Source organism: Neopsephotus bourkii, unplaced genomic scaffold, assembly GCF_033783945.1.
Source record: "Neopsephotus bourkii isolate Nb327-2 ecotype Australia unplaced genomic scaffold, CSIRO-AGI_Nbou_v1 NB_1572, whole genome shotgun sequence".
Classification (NCBI taxonomy): Eukaryota; Metazoa; Chordata; class Aves; order Psittaciformes; family Psittacidae; genus Neopsephotus; species Neopsephotus bourkii.
Window position 1 is genome coordinate 3,038,591 of NW_026902048.1, and position 16,430 is coordinate 3,055,020.

General features: G+C 42.1%; 1 protein-coding gene across 4 annotated transcripts in view; it reads left to right on the forward strand.

Annotated features, from left to right (window-relative positions):
- Nucleotides 1-16,430, forward strand: part of IGF1R (insulin like growth factor 1 receptor) — a 172,146-nt gene that overhangs the window by 15,732 nt on the left and 139,984 nt on the right. For all 4 annotated transcript variants that reach the window (XM_061371251.1, XM_061371250.1, XM_061371255.1 and 1 more), the window contains exon 2: nucleotides 14,327-14,872. In XM_061371251.1, coding sequence (XP_061227235.1) covers nucleotides 14,327-14,872 — 546 coding nt within the window. The remainder of the gene's footprint in view (nucleotides 1-14,326; nucleotides 14,873-16,430) is intronic.

Here is a 16,430-nt window from a genome sequence, read left to right on the forward strand (position 1 = left end):
TGATACCGTACACCTTGTTTTGCAGGGTCTGTGTTGATGTATCCCAGGACAAAAGCACTTTGTTAAACCAATTAAATGCGTAATATTTTTATAATACTCGTGTTTTGGAAAAATCAATATGCCCAGTTTCCCTTTGAAACGACAAGAAGGCTGTCATGCTGACAAAGGAGAATGCATTAGGAAGTGGTGCTTTGTATCCTCTCAAGAGTAATGTGCTCTTGTTTTTTCTTAATCAGCAGGATGTTCTCCTGTATGTCAGATGTCGTGGTTGTTTTTGTGATCTCTATTGGAGAAGAGCAAGGGGAGAAAAATAAATGTCAGAGAAACAGAGCAGGTTTAAGTGCTTCAAAGCAGCAGAAAGCTGCAGCCCTGTGTTCCTCCGGTTTAGTAAAATGGGTAATCACTGCGTTGGACACTTTGTGTTTATGTTTTAAACAATAAATAAAAGAACAGCTTGCCCTTCAGAAGAACAGAATGCGTAGCCTACTTAAATACTCAGGAGCATAAGGGATATAATTAACCCTTTTCCCTTTGGCTTGGTTACGTTTCAGAAGGTAATGCAAGATGTTTAAAACATCCAAAATTGCTTATTTACCAGTTGGCTGAAGTAAGGGGTTTTCAAGCTCTTCTTCCTCTCTCCATCGCTTTCTCCTCCTCCCCTGTTTTCTGACCCGCACTTTCCAGATTTGTTAGCTCTAGTACTGTTGGCCTTTGTTCAAAAACCCCCAAACTTAAAAACAGCCATTGAGGAGAAAAGTTTATTTCCTGTCACTCTTTCTCAAGGCTATAGAGAATAGGTCTTGGAAGTGTAGGCACTTGTTCAGGCCTTTCAGAGGAATTTTTAAAGGATGCTTTGCTTTTGATGCATTGAAGGGCAGTGACTTGAAAGGACTGACAGCACAGGCAGGGTTTGGCCTATAGCATGAACAAAACCTCTTGCTGTGATCCTGAAGGATTTTGCTTTGCTGACCAAGTGCTCAGCCAGCACAAATAGATTCTGAACTGTTCTCTCAAGGTAGTTTTGGTGTGATTCAGTGAACTGGGCTGAGAGGAGACAGAGCCTGAAAGGCTTCCAACTTTTTGTTTTCCCTATCTTGACTCTCCTTGAAGAATGTGAATTAGTGTGAGAAAGTGTCTGTAGCTCCCACTGGGTCAAACAGAGGTTGAGATAAAAATACCTGTCTCGGTGTGGATTGTAATATTGATCGTCATGTGGTAAATAATTCCTTGGCAGCAGGGTCACCAAGTCAGATGTTTTACACGGTATTTGTAAGTTTTGGGGCAGTCTTGCTGCTGGCTCTGTGCTCAGACCTGGTTTCTGTTCTTTGATGGGTATCTTCTTCATTACTTCCTTTTAACCAGCATTTCTATTCTCACAGAATGTCACACTTTGGGTTGGTCGATGTGACTGTAGCTCGCCTGATCTATTAGTACACTGGCTATTTAGCACTTAGAAGTTGTGTTAGCTGTGCTGCCTTTTGTTTTCCTCTTTAACTCAACTTTGGCTCTCTGAATTGCAATTAAAACATGATTCTTTAGTGTTGTTTACAGCATGCTGTCTTCCTGTGTCCTCTGTATCAAATGTAGCTTGAGATTAGTCTGTAGGTTGCGTTTGTAGTTTGCAGCTTTGTCAATGAAGGTAGGTGATAGGTACAGGCTTTTGCAAAGATGCTTAGTGAAACCAGAGCAGGTTGGATGTGTGACTTGAGCCCTAGTGCAGGGGTGCACGAAAGCGTTTTACATTGTGGCTGTTTTTGGCTGCGTCAGGGTGAGCCAATGCCTTGGGTGAGCAGAGAGGAAAAGGGGAGAGAAGGGAGGGCAGGTAGAGCTCTTGGGGCACTCTGAGTGTGGGAGGGGAAGGTGGTGATGGGGACAAGTCTGCTTCTGTTGTCCACAGAGGACACGAGAGATTACTGTGGCTGTGATGTCACCCGACACAGTCATTCGTGTCATTGGGAACTCTTTTTGGGTGGTCGCCTTTTCCAGAGCAGGCTGGAAAACTTTGTTACAGACTGTATGTGACCTTTCTCGGATCTGGGGCGGTTCATGAGTTCAGGACTTCGCTGTGTCCTAAATTGCCGGATAACTGTGGAGGAAATAAGGAGACTCAGTCCTACTTTGTGCATCTGAAGTTGAATGAAGCTGGCATGTGGTAAAGCAAAGCACAGCCTGCTCAGATATGTTTTCTTAACACAAAACCAACCAGCCTTGCACAAATACGTGGTTTTCTTTCACAACAGCACTGAGAGGCCAATGGAGCTGTCAGACAAGTGAGGCGAGGCCAGGGACTGTCCATCAGCTGTGCTCTCCAGATGATTTTTGCCTTCAAGCGAGCAGTCAGAAAGGAGTGTTTTGGTGTTTTGCGTCTTCCTTTGTGTTTAGATGCTTTTAACGTGTGCTCTGGTTTTTTTCTCCTCTTCTGTTAGTTTATGTTTTTCTTCCTCAGATCAGAGCTGGTTTAAAGCTTTGCACTATAGCTGTGTTTAAACATGTATGTGGTGCAGTGGCCCAATGTAGTTGTGCCATCAAACATCCGCCCTGTCGATGCAGTTTATATTGGCAGGAGCTGTTTGGCTGGTGTGACCTCATGTTGCTTGGGCAGGCACAGCAGAACTACAGGCAGAACACCGTTGTTCTGGGGATGGCTGTAGTGGCACCTTACAGGATTGACAGCTGGTTTTACCATACATTGATGAGGAGTGGAGGATCGGGGTGCTGCAAGCAGTTCTGGCATTTCAGAGCTTGGTGAAACGCTCTTGTGTCCAAAGAAAGCAGTCATGCCAAAGCTTTGAATGTCAGGTAGTCTGGATCCATAAAGAGATTTTCTTTGATGCAATCTATAGTGTGTTCTGAAATCTTGTGAGCAGCTTCTTGCCTGTACGACTGTTTCCCTTTGACAAGCTGTGCAGAATTACTTCTGCTAATGGTCCTTCTGTTTGAGAGATGGTTATTGAACATCGGGTAATGTTTTCTTGTTGGTCTTGCACAATACACAGTGGTTGTGTTGTTACTCATGGTGAGAGTTTCAGAATGCAGTGAAACTAAAGAATGTCATTCAGGTTTATGTATTTAAAAGCATATTACAGGCTTCATGTGGTATCTCTTGCTTCCCTTGTTCTGCCTAGCTCCTCCTCTTGTTTGTTGCAGTGGATAAAGTTCATTGTTTACAGTAATCCCTAATTTCTCTAAGGAAAGACTTTTTTACCATAGCTTAATTATAAATATACTTACTATAATAATTTAAATATTAAGTAGTATACACTTGTTAACAAAGAGAGCACTTTGCTGCAGAAACACTTACTCAGCGGGCTGTGGTTCCAGGTGCTCTAGTGCTAAACCAGCTTTTGACAGCAGCAGCCACTCCACGAGTCTGCAGGGAGGGTGTTTGAATTGTAATTCAGTCAACCAGGTCATGGTGGTTGAGAAGTTCCATTGCAGCTCTGAAAACATGGGTCTGAAAAGATGCTGCTGCCCCTGATGAAAACTGCCTTTGGAGAAGATGAGATCTTTCAGGGTAATGATCTTTCCAGTAATGGTGCTTTTCAGCAATCAGTTCGGGTTATACCTACTAAAGCATGTTTAGATCCACTTTCTCCTACTGAATCCCTCATCTCCTGTAACTTCTTGCATCCCTTTCTTCCTGCACTTCCCCCAGTTTTGGCTCAGAAGGGGAGCAGAAAAGGCAATCCCTGATGATGAGTTGCTGAGTGAGATGTGCTATGGCTGTGTTTCTCTCACTCACTTACATGCACTGCTCTCCCATGGGTGGATTTGTTAGGCATGTGTTACGGCAACCTTTTGCATCCCAGGCTCTCCAGGAGTACCTGCTAGAGGATGAACAATAATTCTTCTACTTGCTTTGCTGTTTCAGTCCTCATCTAGTAGAAGTGGATGTTGTGACAATAACTGCAGTTGCCAAGCAGTGGAGCTCAGTACAGCTAGCCTGATTAAATACCTAAACCATTTTGTTAACCAGAATTACAACAGTGTGCATAGGCAGTGTCTAAAACTGTATATAGGATTGGAAATCCAGTGTCTTCGGCACTTTCTAAGTGTAAAACAGAGAGTGTAGGCTGACATGTCACCTTGAACTTAAAAGCCTCATGAGTAAACCACTGATGGCACTTCTTGTAACAAGGTGCATATTTAGTTTTCATATATGCTTTTTCACTGTTTTACGATCAAGATCAATTAATTGCTGAACAGAAGATGAGCATATGTATGTTGAAGACCCTATACTTGAGTTTGGAGGCTTTTCTTTATCTTCAGAGAAAAGAAAGCCTTTTAGCTCTGGTAGCTCAGTGTGCCTAAAAGGGCTCTAGTTTTCCATGCTTAACCTATTTTACCTTGTTGCTTCTCACCTGTGTGCATTAAGGGTGCTTGCTTTGTGGTGAGACTCACCTTGACTGACAGAGGTGTTCTTGCCCCAGTTACTGTGCTGTGGTGCCCGAGACAATAAATACCCTGTGTGAATGCTGCTGTTCTAGTATAAAGGACACTTCCTTGGTTGGGCTGTGTTTGTGATACTAAAAGCAAGTCAGAAACATCCAATTGGCCAGAAAAGTGAGTTCACGTAAGAATTCCTACTGATATGGCTCTTCTGGTTTATATTTGCCTTAAATTGTGTGCTGGTGCAACTGTTTTAGGTTGATAAGACCTGAACTACCAGTCACCTTGTCTCTGGTGCCAACCCACGTGTTTTACCTTGTATCGGAGAGGAAGGTTCTTTATTTCAATCCAGTTAGCTCATGACTGGAAAGCCCCACAGCACCTGCATATATGTAATTTAATACCTTTAAAACCCTTTTTGGGGATTGCAAGTTGGGCATATTTTAACTGCCTTGAGAAAGCAGGTTACAGCACGACTGATGTGATTTTAAGCTGCATGGCTGCCATGTGAAGGGAGGGGTGTAAGGGCTCCCTGTTCTGTGAACTTAGATAGCGCTGTCTTTTTCTTCTGTGAAGTTGAGTTGTATTCATTTACTTTTACACTGTCTGAAATCTCCATTCAGGTGGAAATATGGGATTAATGGAAGTTTCAGTTCAGTTTGTTAAAACAGAAGCATTCTTACGGAAGGATGTAGGGTTTCAGTGTGATTGCATAGAGGTGGTTAGCACACGGGCATAGGGCCATGTGCTGGATATTGCTAAGAGTAATTGCATCAGACTTGTGTTTTTTCTGTGGATCAGAGTATAGCTCTGTGATGTTACATCCTTCTGCTGGGCATTAGGGATGCAATTATATGTTACGATACTGTTTTATCAATTTGCTTCTAATGCAGCTGCAATTATCTGGTCTGCTTGGCCAGTCATTGTTCAAAAATTAGGAAAAAAACAAGGAAAAACTTCCCAAAACTTGCCAGAAGTGTTTCCTGGATTACTGCAGGGTGGCAACTGAGCAGGCAGCGAAAAGCATAGTAAAGGCTCCCTAAATGTGAGTTGCCAAGGCCAGCCACATGATGGATTTTCATTCTGGAAGAACTGGCTGCTTATCCCGGCTACCTAAGTGTATATCCCATAGGTTCCTGTCAGCCAGTTGCTGAGTCACTTGGATGTGCAGGCAACTGTGTGAAAAATAAATAAATAAAAGCATGCACACAACTGTTGTTTTTAAAGGTGGAGAAGAACAGTCCCCAGGAGAGACAATTTCTGTTAAGCTCTATTGTCATCACAGATTGTGAAACATAAATTCAGTGTTATAAACAGCTTGTAATTTCAGTCTTCCATTTTTGCTTTAGCAGGCATTAGACTGAAGCTACTGGCATAGGCTTTAAACATTATTATTACAGTTAAAAACCTGTTTTACTCTTGTACTTATTGATCATAACACGCCACCTACTCGCTTCCATGTCATGTATTCTGTATGGAATGGCATGCTCTTCATTTTGTGGTGCTGTCAGACAAGTGATAATGCAGGGTAAGAAAGAGTCTGTCTTCCTGTGAGGTTGGAGCTTGTCTTCAGTGGGATAGGCATTACCTGCTTTCTTCTGCAGGAGTTTTTTTGTGTTTGACTTGGACAGTTTTCTCAAGCTGGCAAACCTAACCCCAGTGTGACTCCGAAGCGTTGCACTGTAGTTAATGGAATTCTGTTGGTGTTGCCTTCAGCTGCTGCTTCCAACAGGTTCACCTTCCTTGTGAACATCTTGCCAGAGGTCTGCATGTTCAGCTGTAATGTTCCAACGATGGCTTTCCATGTTTGATTTATATATTAGTGGGCATTAATGGGTGAGAATTTGCTGTAGATTTATCCTTTCTGTTAGCTTTTTGTCTTCTTCGGTTGAGAGGCAGAGAATCTTGCAGGTGTTGTCCATAACCTGGGTGCTACAGATCATTCTGGTGCTGCTTTTACTTGGTTTGGCAATCTTGGTTGTGGGGTGATCATGCAAGCTCAGCCACTTGGATGTTATTAGCTCTACAATACCTTCCTCCATTTCTGCCTTGTGTACCCATGAGGATGAACAGAAATCCATGCCAACTGAGCCACTCGCTCATGCTCTGCTATTTCAGTAGTAGGAGGTATCAGATGTGGCTTCAGAAGAGGCCCTGAGGGATGTGCTGGGTCAATGTAGTCTTGGTGAGAAAGGATTCATTTGGGGATGACTTTGTCATGAGGATGTTTTCACGTGAGCTAGGCTAAATCTAGACCCACTTGCTCTGGTGAGCTGTGTTAGAGAAGGCATCAATCAATATTATTAAAGGGATTCGGTTCATTTTGTTGGCTCCATTTTTTGCTAAGCTGCTGTTCCTGTTGACATTCAAAGTAAAATGTTGGCAGAGAGAAAGCGGGTGAGATGAGGGACAGAAATGTGATTTATTCTGTAACTTTTTTTCTGTGTAAACTTATGGGGAAGTTGGAGGAAGTTCATGGAAAGCAGCAATGCCAGGGATATCTTTAGCCAATGACAGCTGAAATTGCAAGAGCAGAAAGGCAGAGCCAGTTTGGAGTTTGTGATGTGGGTTGTAGTCCTTCTGTGTGTTATTTTTGTGAATGTTTTGTTCTGGTCAGCTTGGTAACACACTGGCCCTTGGACTTGGAATATATAGTTAAAGTGGTAAAAGAGAAAATTGAAGTAGGATGTGTGTATTTTCCTAAGGGCTATGGGAGACGACGAGAACATGTGTGCGGAAGGGGAAACCAGTTGGTTTTTAAGGGATTTATGCCAAGTTTGATTGGTCTCTTGTGGCACTGCTTTTTCCTTCCAAATCTGGGAGAGGAGAGTTCTGTGAAAGGTTGTTAGGAAGGATGAGTGACACCAGGTAAATTAATGATAATAGGCTATATTTCTTCAGCAATGACAAGCTGCACTGAAATACAATCTCCAGTCCCTGAAGTGTTTAGAAGATCATAGTGGTCTGGCTTTGTCCTCCAAAGCTTAGCTTTTAATTAAATGAAGAAAAAACCCCAAGCCCTCTTCCTGGGCCTTAGATGTGTAAACAAGAATGTTCTCAAGACTTGCATTCAAATGGAAACAGTTGTTTTTTGTTTGGGTTTGAGTATTCCCTTTCATGTTTTGCAAGCCAAAGATGGCAGTTGTGCTAGTGCTAGAAATACAGAAGTTGAAATGCAATTATGGACTTGCTTAGGAAAAGCTAAAATGGTGGTTGTTTTCTGGGTTCTGGGGTGCCTTTTATCTGGGTATCCCCCATGTAGAGAGATGTATCTGCATGGAATCGTGGTAAATGTAAAGCAGTTCATGCAGCATATTTGATGAAAAGGAATAGTTCAGTGGTTGGGGAGACAGCTCGTGTAGATTTAGTTCCCTCCTTGTTACTGGTTCTGACATCCCAAGAGGTAACACAGAAGCCTGCTTCCCTGGGAAGAGATCTAGTGATTGATGTGACACATGCAGGATAGGTGAGCTTAGAGAGTACAGAAATTTTGTGGGAGGTTGTGTAAGTACATTAAAGACACTAAAATATATATTTCATTCATAGTGTCACTACGAAGGCAAAACCAAGAGCTCAGTGGGTGGTGGAATCCTGTGTTAATGTAAAGTGTCATAAGCAATCTCTCCAACCACTGATTTCTGTGAACTCCACATTTAATTTCTTCTTTGCATAGTATGCAATTAAAGAATCCTTAGACTTCTGTAGTAATTCTTTCCCCTGTGTCTGCAGATGGTGCAGCTATGCTGAAACTTCATGGGCTCGTAGGGAAATCGTGGTTGCTGATCGGTTCCTTCTCAGTCTTTCTTCAGGAACAAGCTAGGCTGAAGACCAGGCCATGGACTGCAATCTGTGTCCAGCGATGGCTGAAAAACAGCACTCCCTTATTTTTCTTCTTCAGAGCTATATGGCAGCCCTGATGTTTTTCTTAAAACAATCATAATGCTTAGCAGTGAGAATGAAGAGAGGTTAAGGTCAAGTTTTACTTTCCCCTGTTTATAATCTCTATGGGTGTAGTGTTTTCAGTCTGTTCCCTCTCTTACCAGTGTTGTGTCCTTCTGCTCTTCCGAGCAGTTGTGTACAAAAGAGGCACCTTTTAAATCAGCTGATAGGCTTTATCCTATGTTCAGTTCCTTTTTGCTAACCTGATTCTAACCGGTTTCTCAGATAACATAGTGATTAGGATGCTGTCATCAGGCACAGTTGTTCTTTAACTTTCAAGTGTCTGCAAGGGATTTTTCTGAGCAGTTGGGTTTTTTCCACATGCCATACAACCCCACTATTTAGTTGACCCTGTATATAGTAAACATGTCCATATGCAGGCTGTTGTATGTAAATCCACCCAGTGCAATAAACGTGTTCCATGGTTGCTGCAAGAGAGGGGTGGTAACTCTGGAGATGCTTGCCTTAAAGAGGATGTAGCATGCTGGGATCTGGGATGAGGGCTGCTGGACTGCAGCCACATTCAGTAGCTGCTTTGGACCCTTTTTTTATAAGGACCTGCCATAGATTAAAACTAAAAAACACATGATGAAAAGGAAGTGGCTCTGTTGGGAATAAATAACAACACTGTTCAGAAGATGTGCTGATCTCCCAAAAAGGCCCACAGCACTGAGCTGACATTACTGAAGGATGACGTGGTCAAGCCTCTTTCATTAGAGGAGCTGGGGAGAGAGAGTGAGGTTACTGTGTTCAGTAACATCAGCTCTTTGCTGACCAGAGAGCAGCAGTAGCTGTCTGGAAAGCGGCGTGCTCATTGAAGTGGAGCGTGCTCAGAAAAAGCCATTATTGGCAAAGTGAGGTATTTCTTGCGGTGATGGTGGTGTGAGCAAGCTGCTCTCTAAAAGTAGAAGTAGCCACAGTTGTTTTGTGTATTAAGCTTTGTAGTTCCTTCTTTGTGTAGGAAATCATCCAGCGCTGATGGTAACACACTGTACTTGTTACCACTGTACAGAGTTTCAGGGTAGAGGAGAAGTTGAGCAACCTCATGCCCTCCCTTAAAGAAGCCTTTTGAACCTTGTGAATCACAGGCTGTCCTCAGGATGGGTGCAGCAAAGCAGCACAGGATTAGAACAACTGCTGCACTCTGCGTCTCGGTGACTTGAGAGCTGCCTTGGTGCTGCCTTGTCTGAGATGTGTTGGTGTTGAGGAAGGTGGGGAGTGATGGTTTCTCCACTTTTAACTTCTGACTAGTGAAGAAGAGAGAGGCCAGGCTGTTCAGTGTAGTACAACTGTTCAACATTACCCAAAGTAAAGGACCCTAGGCAAGGCTTAAGATGTGAGAGTGTGTATGTTCTTCAAGAAAACCCTAAACAGTTGTATCTCTATAGAGCTTCTAAGTGGAGTAACTGGGAGGAGCACAAAATTGGGAAGCAAGAACTACAGCAAGATGAAATGGTTTCTTATAAGAAATGGATTCTCTTCACAGTGGATGTGTGAACTGTCAGTCCTGCCCTGTAATGCCTCAGTATTGATAATGCATTAACTGCTATGACTATATATACAGCTGTGACATACTGTAGCAAGCAGAAGTTGTATGGTGAAGTGAATGGGGAGCAGCAGGCTTTCTGTAGCATCCCATTCTGCAAAAAGAATGGTTCTCTTGAAATACTGAAGGGCAACAGGCAAGTCCTTTCAGGAGTAGCTAGTGACATGTAATAACTAATAAGTATATAAAAAGAATAAAGACCTGCTGCATGGAGTAAATGATTATATGATGGTAGGTGAGGATCAAATAGCAGGTATTTATCAAGGTAGCAAAGTTCTTTTCCATGTCAGAATGGTTTTTAGGATCAAAACGAGCATTAGCAAATCACAGTTAAGGTTGAGATGAAACTGCTGGATCACTATACTGTGAGCTCTGTCACACAGCACATGGCTTTGGTCTGGCCAGTCTGTGTGTACTCGACAGTGTCAACTTGCTACCCATGTGCTGTGCAGCGTGTGTGTTTGTTCACAGCCTCTGCTCTGCTCCTTGGTGCCCCAGCCTGGAGCAGCTTTCAGGAAGGAGACTTGCCAGGAGATGCTGCCAGATCAAGGAGCAGGCTGCAGGTCGCATGAGTTACTCTCCAGCGTGTGAACCTGTTACATGCAATCATTTTTCCTCGTAGTTCATTGACCCTGTCTCAGTTACACGATCAGGCTTTGATCTGTTCTGTGAGCAGGAATGAGCTGCAGCTCCTCAGGCTGTGTGTGGAGTGGGCTTTTCTGTTATCTTTGGAAATCTACTTGCCCCTGGGATGATCCCAGAAAATAAAGAGCACACGTAGGTGTACTTAAGGCAGTAGGTGAAGCTTGGTACTTCTGGACTAAAGCTCTGCTTCCAGGAAGGTGTTTGTGGTCGTCTAGGTAAAGAATGCATTGCTTCTCTTTGGTGTTGTGCTGTATTGGAGAGTTATCTTTTAAACAAAGAGTGTATTTCTTTAAAGAGCTGATTTCTGACTCAGAACTAGGTGCTTAGTGTAGGGTAAGTCTGAGAAATGATAGGCAGTTTAAGGAAGAGCTTGGAAAACTGTAAGTAGCTGAATGAACACGGCATCAATTTAACTATTGGTAATTATCCTGTGTGTTTATAATCTACTCCAGACTATTGGGGCAGGGTAGTAAACAGATGTTGAATTTTTTCCTGTTAGTGAGCAGAATAAATATGTAATAGTTACGCTTAATTCGGAATTGGGAATTGAAACAAAGGTAAGTTATACTGGTCATGGTAAAAAAGTGCTGTAGGCTGGAATATCAAAACTGTTAAATGGAATAGAAATGCTCCAAAGAGCACTTTATGTGCACATTGTTATGTCTGACAGACCAGTTTATAGAGCAAGTCCATGTACTCTTTCTCTAAAATGGGATCCAAAGAAAACACGGCACAGCCAAACAGCCAAATGGAAAGTGTAGTTGACTTTGAGCACTGATTAATTTGTTTTTCTCATAATCCTCTTCAAGGCAGTGGGAAAAACGTGAGAAAAAGCTGAGGCATTGTGTGGTGTGATTAACTCCTGTGAACAATGTCAACTTCACAGAAATCCCTTCAAATAAATACAGCAAACCAGAACCTGTGCCTTAATTGGACCTTTTTTCCCCAAAAGTCAGTATGGACCAAGGTGCTCATTCCATTTCACGTTTGGGTCTCTGCCCTTCTCATTATATGCATGAAGTTCTGCAAAATATAACTCAGTAAATGAGCTAGGAAGTTCTTAAATCACCAGTGTCAACAGCACGTTCATCTGTAATCAATTTCTAACTTAGAGCCCACTGGACTTTATCCTTTTCCGTATTAAGGGGATGATGTTTCATAACTGAGGGAAGTGAGTGCATACTTTTGCCATAAAGTTCCAGAAATCTCATAGATTTATAAAAGCATTAAATATCTAAAATTAAGTAACTTTCAAGCTGAAAGAAACATGCAGCTAAAAGCAGGATGACTTTTAAAGCCCAGCCTCAGAATAGATGCATGAACAGATATATAATGCTTTAGTTAACGGTTGCTGCCATTTCTCTTACAAATTGTTCTTTAGGGTATTGTAACTCAGCTGTTTTTAAACCCATCACTCTGGATCTTTGCCTACAAAATGTCAGCACAAGTGCAAATTTTATTTCTTTAACAAAATAAAGGGCTTGGAGCAGTTGGGCTTTCTAAAATTTCATGGCAGGAAAATAAATTGTGTTACTTTGCTTTGCCATCCCAGGAACCACCGTACTGTTCACCTTGTCGTGCCAGCAGGTAGAGACAGAAACCAGAACAGTTCAGTTGGAAGAACATTGTGTGTTCTGACTTCCGCTTTTCAAACAAGAGAAGACCAGTGTTGAAGTATAAATATACTCATGTGATTGTTGGGCTGTGCTTTGAGCAGAGGGCACTGGAGGGTGGATGCAGGGATGATTGCTTTAGAAGACAATCTCCGAAGTTGGAAGCATGACGTATATACCAGGTCATTGAAGGAATTTAGTCTGGGTTCTTTCCCGTAGGTTCAGGAAGGAAGCCCACGTCTGCTGCTCATGACTCAGTACATCTCTCATCACATCTACTATCCTGGAGTACTTTAACATTCCTGGTCTACCCTCTGGCTTCTAAAGCTGGGTAGTGCCAACCCAGTCACCCTTATTTTTAACGTTTTCCTGAAGTTAGAGCCTTGGCATGTACTCCAGCCTGTTGCATGCAATTGTTCTATAGTCAGTATACACTGAAACGGGGATTTCCTGTCTTGCTGGTGGTGATGGCCAAGTGTTCCTGTTGGTACATTAGTTCTGGTGTTTTATTTATTTATTTTGAAAGGTATAGGGAATGAACATTCATGCACGTAGCTGGTTCTGGTGCAGCAGCTCACCTTTTAGTAGCCTTTGCTTTAAGCTTGGCTCTTTATAGAAGGAAGATTAGGTAATAGTTTGTGTAGAAAACATCTGTTTCTTAACAAAGATCTCACCCTGTTGGGTTTTTTTTATAAGCTGTCCCTCTAACAAGAAAGTCTTTAGTCTTTAAAAGACTTTAAAGTCTTTAAGTCCTTGCTGGGTATTAGAGTTGCTGTGGTTTTAGCATGCGAATGTTCTGGATCCTTTGTTAGCTTAAGTTATTAGTCGTAGATAAGTGTTGTGGGATAGAAAGACTGCTTTCTATTGTCAGTGCAATTGCTGAATCTCTGGACAATTTGTCTGGGTTAGAATTTGAAGTTTTTTGGCTCCAGTGTTTGTTTAGACCTTCTCCTTGTCTGAGGAGAAGATGTTGTTAAAATAATTAAGCCTAGCATGCATAAAAAGAGAACCTTTCCACAAAATTGAATGCTTGGGGCTTATTCAAGTTCTGTGTTGCTTAAATAAACTGGCATTTTACTCTCTTCGCTTACAAGCAACTTATCTATTCTAGGGAATCTTTTTCCATATTTTCCACAAAAGACCAACTTGAAGGGTTTCCAAAAACAGCAGCTCTCTACACTCTGTAGTTCTTTGTTTTACATCAAAGTGCATTTTGTGTCTAATTATTACATTATTAGTACACTTTTCTTCCAGCCTCTTTAATATTTTCATTGTTAAATTCGTATGTCTGATTCATTTGTATGTCTGATAGGGAAAGACGGAATATATAGAATTACTTGGGAATAATCCTTTTGGTCATTGATTTCAAGAGAGTGCATTGAGTTCAGCCTGCTGTATCCAAAGGAAACTCCTCACTGGGATGCTCTGTTCTTGTAAATAAGTTTATCCTATGTTTCTTAGAAACTTTTTTCATGTCTTGGTGCCAAAATTAGTGCAACTTGGTTCGCTGGAACATGCAAACAGGAATTTGGTGCATTAGCTACAAGTCCAAGTGCTTTCTTTTCTTCCCAGTCACAGTGCAGGCAGTGCTGACCATCTTTCCATGGATTTCATGTTACTGCTGACCTGTTGAGAGACTGGTGTTCAAGAATTAGGGCTAATTTGGCTTGTGACCATGGGGAGAAAGAGTCACTTGAGAGAAGTCGTTCTCTGGAAGGTGTCTCTTTGATTTGCACATATCTTAAAAGGGTTGGCTGATAAATTACAATGTAATGCCCAGTGGATCACTATAATACCTGATTTATTTGAAGTCATGTGGCTGAGCCCCTGGTCTGGTCACATGTCAGGGTGTGATTTGAAGCAGGGTGTGCAAATGCATTTGGTTTATTTGTATGTGCTTCAGTCTAATGCAGCTCTTTTTCAACATCAATAATAAACCCACATTTTTCTGTGCTACATCATATAGACAACTTGTGTGTCTGTGCTGGTCCTGGTGGTGTTCATAGGGGTGGGGTAAATGAGATGGATGTTCAATGTAGGTGTAAATCAAGTCGTCCTTTCCCATTTTAACACTGCAGCCTAATTAAGAAGGTAAAGATCTTACGGCCCTCAGAATATTCTGCTTTCGTCCTGATTTAAAAAGGCGTAAAATGCTTTTATTTACTAACTTGCCTTTCTCCTTTCCCTTTTTCAGTTTGTGGGCCTAATGTTGACATTCGCAATGACATCCATGAGCTGAAACGCCTGGAGAACTGTACGGTGATCGAGGGTTTCCTTCAGATTCTGCTCATCTCGAAAGCAGAGGATTACCGCAACTTCCGCTTCCCAAAGCTCACTGTCATAACTGACTACTTGCTGCTGTTCCGTGTGGCAGGCTTGGAAAGCCTCAGTGATCTCTTCCCCAACCTCACAGTCATTCGTGGGAGGAACCTCTTCTACAACTATGCCTTGGTTATCTTTGAAATGACCAATCTTAAAGAGATTGGGCTCTACAACTTGAGGAACATAACCCGTGGGGCCATACGGATTGAGAAGAACTCTGACCTGTGTTACCTCTCCACGGTGGACTGGTCTCTCATCCTAGATGCAGTGTCCAATAACTACATCGTTGGGAATAAACCTCCAAAGGAATGTGGGGACTTGTGTCCAGGAACAATGGAAGAGAAGCCATTGTGCGAGAAGACGTCTATTAACAATGAGTACAACTACCGCTGCTGGACCACCAACCACTGCCAGAAAAGTAAGATTTGAGTAGATAGTGTGTTTTTGTTACCTCTTTCTGAAGGCAAGGTTTAATTTTATGGTTTTATTCTAATTCTTTAGCAATTATTCTGGTCACGTGCAGTTCACATGACCAATTGTCCAGTTACTGAACGTAGATTCCTTCCTAGCCAGTAAGGGATCATCTCACTTGATTTAAAGAAACCCAGCAAACCAAAACCAACAACAAAAAAACCAAGACCTCACAAACTTCTTGGGTTACTTCCCCATGGAAAAGATGCAAAACAAGCATAGAACTAAAGCCATTATAGTAAAGCTGGAACCAGTTTTACCTCCCTGGAGGACTTTGGCTGGAAGTGGCTGTTGAACACCATCTCCTCCTCCTTGCTGAAGTCATGTTATGTATGTGCCCAAGTGATTCTTTTATCAGAGCTGTTAACTGAACTTAGTTTGACTTGGTTCTTTGATTCCTTTGGCAGGCACCTTCAGAAATAGCTGTAATGGTAAATTCTGTTCATGAGAACTTGGTTTCTGAAATCAGATTTTACAGTATAGTTTGTAGTGTCAACCAGTCAGTGGGTATCCTGACTCTTGGGGAAATTATCCTTGCCCTTTTTATTCCTATGAGGTATGACAGGGGTTGTGCCTTTCTGATAACAAGTATTAGCAAAACCAAAACCTGATCTCACTTTTTAAAAATAGAGTAAACAAATTCAGAGTTTACTCAGATAACATGATTACATGACAGGCTTTGTGAGTTCATCCTGTAACTTCATGAAAGCTGAGCCTTGCAGTATCAGTAAGGCTTAATTACAAGCGGAGCTCACTGGAAGGAACAGTTCCTAAATTCTGCATGCAGTCCTGACCAGAGCTGCTGTACTGATAGTAAACACCAGTGTGAGAGACACCAGGGACAGGGCTGTATTCAGATTACCTTTGTTTGGGGTCACCACTTTTTAGTAAAGTGGCTCATCAGTTGCTTGTGAAGCCCTCCTGTTCAGTTAGAACTGAAATTAAAGGACCTTGTAGGGCAGAGTCAGTCAACACATGGCAAAAATATCTCTGGAAAAAAGGCATTTGTAGGGCTGTGCTTTTATTAATACTTCTTAGGGGAAAGTCTGTTCTGTGATTCTGTTCTATGAAATGAAGTTTGGTTTTAAACAAAGAAACCCCCTCAGCGTGTTACTGGGGAACTCTGTGACATGTCCAAGGTAAGGGACATGAGCTGTGTCTCTTTCTCACCATGTGCTGCCCTGAGTTAGGCTTCTGCAGGCCGAATTTATGTCATGAAGAGAGTCTAACTGCTGTCTGCAGAGAGTGATCTGGGTGATTCCTGTGCAACCTCATGGCCTTCAGTGGTTTCAATGTAACTAGAGTGTATTTAGCGAGCTACAACAGCTTGCTTGCTTCCTGTTGTGTACTCTGGCTATTCGGAGTAGACAAAAGTAACGTCCAAACTTGTTGACTTTTAGGGGAATGTTAAAATAATTTGGATCCCAAATGCACATGATGAGATGTGTTTGAATAAAATGAGGTTATAGTTATATTGTGATGGCAGCACTTTATGGCAAGGGTGT